Source organism: Procambarus clarkii, chromosome 4, assembly GCF_040958095.1.
Source record: "Procambarus clarkii isolate CNS0578487 chromosome 4, FALCON_Pclarkii_2.0, whole genome shotgun sequence".
Classification (NCBI taxonomy): Eukaryota; Metazoa; Arthropoda; class Malacostraca; order Decapoda; family Cambaridae; genus Procambarus; species Procambarus clarkii.
The window spans coordinates 10,834,564-10,842,179 of record NC_091153.1 but is presented as its reverse complement, the minus strand read 5'-3'; the positions used below and the strand labels follow the sequence as shown (position 1 = coordinate 10,842,179).

The 7,616-nt window shown below is 43.4% G+C and overlaps 1 protein-coding gene across 1 annotated transcript; it reads left to right on the top strand.

The window, feature by feature from the left end:
* The first annotated feature begins 269 nt into the window (after positions 1-269).
* Positions 270-5,239, top strand: LOC138369629 (aminopeptidase N-like). The gene is made up of 4 exons (XM_069333055.1): positions 270-982; positions 1,512-1,655; positions 2,958-3,030; positions 4,822-5,239. Exons 1-4 carry the CDS (start codon positions 948-950, stop codon positions 4,990-4,992), a joined length of 423 nt encoding a protein of 140 aa, XP_069189156.1. The 5' UTR covers positions 270-947; the 3' UTR covers positions 4,993-5,239.
* The last annotated feature ends 2,377 nt before the right edge of the window (positions 5,240-7,616 follow it).

Genomic DNA, 7,616 nt, shown 5'->3' with positions numbered 1-7,616 from the left:
CAAAAATCTGCTATCAGAACCATTACAAACTCTGTCTTCAGACAACACATAGCCACTCTGTTTAGGTCTCTAAACATGTTAAACATATGCTCACTCCACACATTCTCTTGTGCTATTTACTCTTTCATCATTAACGCCCTTGTGGATTTTTTGTTCATTTGATATATCAGGTTATTGTGATTTCTGTGTGTATAGAAGTAGAACTATTGAAGAAGAAGTCAGAGGTAGAACTATTTCCTTGCCAGAGTCCGAGTGCATAGAGGAATTGTGTGAAACCCCGGTTAGGCTTCAGTAGAAGCCTCGGGATCATTGTATGGGCAGTAGCATTCCAGGTTGCAATTCTTTTTGACCATGTCATGGGACAGGTGACTAAGGCGCGTCTGGGAACACTCAGTGTTCGGTTCGAATCCTCATCAAGACCTTTGTGGATCTGTTCATTTGATATATCACGTTATTGCGATTTTTGTGTGTATATAAAAAGCATGTAATAAATAAGCTCAGATTAGAGCATGAATATATTTTAATACGTATAATCAACAAACGGGTGTACTTTTAAAAACTAAATGGAGATGTGTGGAAGAAGTTATTAACATCATAGCAACATCCTCAGACAGTTGACCAGCATGGTGTGGACAAGCGTATGAGTGGGAGCAGTTGGATATACATTTTGAGCTCCCCCTACCATGGACCAATATACCCTCTACGTATTGCTATAGCTTCCTGTATTACAGCCACATATACTTGAGCACTACACCCCCCATCCCCTCCTTCAGTCCAAGTAAAGCTATCCACATTGTTCTCTCTCAAGTAGCATAATCTCGCCCAACCTGAAGTCGACGGTGTACTGCCACGCCATCGGTGTGGGCGGGGAGAAGGAGTGGAACTTCGCCTGGGAGGAATACCTCAGTAGCAACGTCGGCTCCGAGAAGAACCGCCTCCTCTCCGCCATGGGATGCACCAAGGAGGTCTGGATACTGTCCCGGTGAGTAAGCGTCGGTGGGTGGCAGCCTGTAGGAGGCAGGGGGAAGGGGAAGAAGGGTAGTGGTAATGAGGGAGAAGGGAAGGGGTGGAAGGAGAGAAGGGTATGGGTGGTGAGGGAGAAAGGAATGAGAGGAGGAAGAGAGTGAGGTAACAGACACGAAAGGTGAAGCAGAAAGTGACGGGAAGTTTTTGCAGGAGAAAAACCATCTTAAAATTATTTTGAATATTAAATTATTTTGAACATTCAATACATCGAGCAGGAAATGGGACAGATACTGTTACAACCATAGCTTCAGGGCCATTCCCGTGAGCCTGTAGCTTCTTCACTCAGCCTCTACAACGTGCAACGCCCCTCCGATGTTTATCAGTTTTTTTATAAACAAAATATCAGAAAATAGAATCAGATCTACGTATCTATTTCAGCTTTGCAACAAATGTATGGAACATAAGTTATAACTATGGATTTGTGGCCACAGGCTACTTAGATTATCTTGAAAATAAACTGGTGAGGTGTGATATTCCTTCCTCAGGTACCTGGAGATGGCCTTCAGCCCTGATAGCGGCATCAGGAAGCAGGACGCCTTCAGAGTGTTCGGCGCCGTAGCTGCCAACGAGGTGGGTCGACCCCTCGCCTGGAGCTTCCTGCAGGACCAGTGGGATACCATCTTTGAGTTGTAAGTATAGCGTTTGTTGTCCGTTGGTCTTGTCTTTGTAACTTACGGCACCTGGGAAAATATTACAGCAATTTGTGTAGATATGTGATGATGCAAAATCCGTATACACGATATGATGGATTACTCATGGAGCTGTCAAGGCAATTGATGTCTATCAGAGCGTGTGACAATGAATATCTATCAGAGCGTGTGACAATGAATATCTATCAGAGCGTGTGACAATGAACGTCTATCAGAGTTAGTTTAGTTCATTTATTATGCACCCCATACCCATTTTGTGGGCGGTAGTGGAAAGGGTTACAGAGGCACATAATGGGCTCAGGGACTGAACCCCACAATTCATTTAGCTAAGCAAGTTACAATCTTGATGAACTAGTTACAAAATTCAGTATAAGTCGTCACATCAACAATGGGTTCGAGATCGACCATAAGTACAGTTTCTAAATTAAGCAACTGACATATGTGGAGCGCTAGTGTCACAATTGATATGTTTGTCTTGCACACCGCCCCCCATCCACAACGTACAAGCCAAATTCTGATATACAAATCTACACACATCGGTATTTGACTTACAGCCCATTTAACCATGTTCAAAGCTCAGAGCGTGTAACACTGTATGATGACAGCCTTACACCTATGTGTACTCGTTTCAACCCTGAGGGAGTCGTTCACTACATGCAATGAGAAAGTTTTTAAATTGTGGTGGCTTGTTAAGCAACATGCCTTAAATGTTGATATTTAGGTAACGTGCGTGTGTGTGTGTGTGTGTGTGTGTGTGTGTGTGTGTGTGTGTGTGTGTGTGTGTGTGTGTGTGTCTGGTATTTGTAACGTTATGACTAAACTTGAAGTGGTCTTCCATAACTGATACACACTGAGTGAGCTTAAGATTGTATTTGTATTGGAATTTAGAATGATACTGTATTTAATTGAACTCCTTTGACTGTCATCGAGGCGAAATTATATTCAGTTTCTTTGATAAAAAATTACATACAAATCACATCATTTGAATTAGGTTCTTTATCCATCAATATTCATGTCATTATACTATTATTCCACACACCATGAAGTTAAGAGTGTCACTCAGGAGGGCGTGATGGAGGTAACTATTATTCCACACACCATGAAGTTAAGAGTGTCACTCAGGAGGGCGTGATGGAGGTAACTATTATTCCACACACCATGAAGTTAAGAGTGTCACTCAGGAGGGCGTAATGGAGGTAACTATTATTCCACACACCATGAAGTTAAGAGTGTCACTCAGGAGGGCGTGATGGAGGTAACTGACTCACGTGTTCTCCACAGCTATGGGAAGGCCAAGTCCAGGTTGATCAAGTCTGCCACCAGTTTCTTCAACACCGTCCAGCAACTCAAGGAGGTGAGAGAGCCAGAAGTTGCTTATTCTAGTTCCACGTGAGCGGTCAGTATGGTCCACGTGAGCTGGTCTGTATGGTCCACGTGAGCTGGACTGTATGGTCCACGTGAGCTGGACTGTATGGTCCACGTGAGCGGTCTGTATGGTCCACGTGAGCTGGACTGTATGGTCCACGTGAGCTGGACTGTATGGTCCACGTGAGCTGGTGTGTATGGTCCACGTGAGCTGGTCTGTATGGTCCACGTGAGCTGGTGTGTATGGTCCACGTGAGCCGGTCTGTATGGTCCACGTGAGCTGGTGTGTATGGTCCACGTGAGCTGGTGTGTATGGTCCACGTGAGCTGGTCTGTATGGTCCACGTGAGCTGGTGTGTATGGTCCACGTGAGCTGGTGTGTATGGTCCACGTGAGCTGGACTGTATGGTCCACGTGAGCTGGTGTGTATGGTCCACGTGAGCGGTCTGTATGGTCCACGTGAGCGGTCTGTATGGTCCACGTGAGCGGTCTGTATGGTCCACGTGAGCTGGTGTGTATGGTCCACGTGAGCTGGTGTGTATGGTCCACGTGAGCTGTCTGTATGGTCCACGTGAGCTGGTCTGTATGGTCCACGTGAGCGGTCTGTATGGTCCACGTGAGCTGGTCTGTATGGTCCACGTGAGCTGGTCTGTATGGTCCACGTGAGCGGTCTGTATGGTCCACGTGAGCTGGTCTGTATGGTCCACGTGAGCGGTCTGTATGGTCCACGTGAGCTGGTCTGTATGGTCCACGTGAGCTGGTGTGTATGGTCCACGTGAGCTGTCTGTATGGTCCACGTGAGCTGGTCTGTATGGTCCACGTGAGCGGTCTGTATGGTCCACGTGAGCTGGTCTGTATGGTCCACGTGAGCTGGTCTGTATGGTCCACGTGAGCGGTCTGTATGGTCCACGTGAGCTGGTCTGTATGGTCCACGTGAGCGGTCTGTATGGTCCACGTGAGCTGGTGTGTATGGTCCACGTGAGCTGGTGTGTATGGTCCACGTGAGCTGATCTGTATGGTCCATGTGAGCTGGTGTGTATGGTCCACGTGAGCTGGACTGTATGGTCCACGTGAGCTGGTGTGTATGGTCCACGTGAGCTGGTCTGTATGGTCCACGTGAGCTGGTCTGTATGGTCCACGTGAGCTGGTGTGTATGGTCCACGTGAGCGGTCTGTATGGTCCACGTGAGCTGGTGTGTATGGTCCACGTGAGCGGTCTGTATGGTCCACGTGAGCTGGTCTGTATGGTCCACGTGAGCTGGACTGTATGGTCCACGTGAGCGGTCTGTATGGTCCACGTGAGCTGGTCTGTATGGTCCACGTGAGCTGGACTGTATGGTCCACGTGAGCGGTCTGTATGGTCCACGTGAGCTGGTCTGTATGGCCCCCCCCCCCATCTTAAAAACAGGGACAAGGTTTTACAAGTCGGCGTCCTTGGGTCAAAATATTCATTCCAGAAGATTTTGATTATATAGTGAGCTTGCCTGAACGTTGTTCAGTCTTAGGAGAAACGGAGGTTGATCTTCTCTGTGACCTTCTGATATTGAGATGATCTCTTGGCTAATCTTCCGTGTAGCATCCTAACCTTGATGTAATCAATTAGCTGACCTCCCCTGTCTCTCACACACATCAACACTAATCATCGAGTATCTCTCAAGGCGACAGTTAAATGCGCATGTGACTGAGTTAGGTGATATCTACCTAGTGTAAATGAGCTGGTGGTCTAGTACGCCACTAACACAGCACCACTGTCAGGTAACTAACCTCTTCTTCTCTTGGCAGCTGCGTCTCTTCCGTCGGGAACACCTGGAAGATCTGGAATCTGTTTCCAGATCCGTTCAGCAAGTGATTGAGCGCACTAAGATCAACATAGCCTGGATGAACGAGAACTACAAGGTCATAGTCAACTGGCTTGACAAGAACGGCTACTCCACGAAGCTCAGCAGCGCTTAAAAGAGTCAGAAGAACTCCCATGAAGGAACGTTTGCTTCACCTATTCACTATAACGGCGGACATTGCCTAGAATCCCAGATTACTTCCTCACGCCAAAGGCCAGCGACGCCTAGATCAACTTCCAGGAACATTCAGTAGGAACTAGAAATTGTAATTTAGTTCACCTGGACGACAACGCAGCCTCCAACTGACGCATTACTGACCTGACGTATACAACACTAGCAAGTTGTAAATAAATACGCCTGGCTATCGCATTTATTTGTCCTAAAACATTACATTCAACTTTGAAAATGATCTGAGTGCAAAACCTGCACGAAGAAAGTAATATACACATTAGACCAATATTATGGCAGAAAATAAAGTTAATTTGCCCAAATGTAAAAAATTATCATAAGTGAGATATTAGTTTGATCACGTTTGATGCTGTAAACAAATAATTTGTTGATTATATAATTGACTGACTGAGATATGGGTTTGACTGAGCGATGTAATTGATAGACTGACATAATTGGTCCGTCATCGGAACATCTAGATCATTGCTGCCACTCGATGCCACAACGGTCTCCAGGTAAAGCCAGGTCTTGAAAAAAACATGCTGTCGTTTAGAGCTCTTTAAATTCTACATATCGACTCAGAGTTCTAAAGGATTTTTACACACGCACAGCTCTCAAAGAGCGCTACAGGTGTTCAGAGCTCTCAAAGCTCTATATAATCGTCTTGAACCAGAAGTATTTATTCATTCCCTGATACTAAATGTCTCGAGATCTCTGCGACGAAAGCTTCAAGGGCGATATAATGAAGGATAAAGCTTCCTCAAATTAATATATCGAAAGCAACGAGTGCATTCATGTTCTAGCCGGTGATTGCCGATGTATTTAGGTTTCAATAGACTTTCTTAACTTAGATGTTGCGATTACCGTTGGCGCCTGACATGGACATCTGAGGCTCCGACAAACTTAGCTCAATGGTCTTAAGGTCCCGAATTTATTTAGTAACTTGACATTGAAATGGTAAAACCCATTGGTTCTAAAGTATCGACGCTTTTAACGGTTTAAACCTGAAAGGTTGAAGTTTTTAGCAAGAACATTTAAAGACTTCTTTTAGCAAGAAGATTACTGCTCTTTGGGATTTTAGGTTCGATAATTATAGACCCTTGGTTATTCAATTTAAATGGAATAATAATAACAAGAGGTCTTGTTTTGTGACTCCCGGTCAACATTAAAGCTGGCGATTGACTTTGACTACAAGAGAACAGTAGGTCTTTGATCTTGAAGTTCGAATAGCAGTAGAGATTTGATCTTGAAATTCCAATGGCATTAGGCCCATGAACTTGATTTGATTTCCATATATCAACAAGCATATGATCTATGAAGTTCATATAAGAGTTCATTCTTCATCATCAAGTCCATATCTCATTGAACCCCTGAGTTTAATTTTTAGATAAAAGCATCCAAATGATGTTGAAGATCGGATAAAAAGTGAGCCCCATGTTCGAATAATATGAGAACTATCATTTTAAAATACGAATAACAGTTTTTTTTTTAACTTTGAAGTTGGAAAGTTCCGGAGTAGTACATTGAATTTGAAATAACAGAAAGCCCGTGGTATTGTAATTTTGATAAATGTATCTCCTGGAAGTTTCGAAAACATTGGGTGATTAGTCTGTAAGTCTACATAGCAGCAGACTTACGAGTGTGAAGTCTGAGTGACAACAAGCCATGGATATTGCCACATGGAAAACAGAATACCGTCGAACAGAACTTTCAACTTAGTGCAAAATGAACCACTTGATTTTGGGTTCTGGAGAACATCATATTCCTCGTCTTATATATCAACAGCATAAGTTCTTTCCTTTTGAATTGGTAATTTTCCAATATATATATATATATATATATATATATATATATATATATATATATAGCGATGTGGTATTAAAGATTCGGTAGCATTTGATCTTGCAATAAAGACATTCAAGTCTTGACTCTAAGGTATTGCAACTCCTCTAGGCTCTAATTGAAAGGCAGAAACAACGCTCTGCCTCATTCATCCACCAGGATCACCGTGGCGCGGACACTTCTTAAATTATCGTCGCTTGGATTATTATAGTCATGACGCAACATTTTCATACCACCTATGAAAGCTTTCCAGTGCAGTAGAGTGCAGGTAGATTAAATGCTGTTTTCCTTTGTTAATACCAATTAAGAATGTTTACCTTAGGCATCAATGCTAGGATCTTAGTCTGTTTCATATACATTTTTTTATTTCACAACCTTTAATTGTCATATTGGATATATGTAAATGACTTTAATTTTATAAAGCAAAACAAACTATTTTTTTGTGGACTAAAGATACTACTATAAAGAAGTTATTTAAAATAGAGACATAGAGAACCATATACATATTAGAGTTGACTGAATAGCTATAGATAAATGACATTCGTCTCTAAGAAGCAGATCCAGAAAACACATTATGGAAGTATGTCTCACATCCAGGTACTGGACCTTTTTTTGCACACACACACACACACACACACACACACACACACACACACCACACACACACACACACACACACACACACACACACACACACACACACACACACACACACACACATATATATAT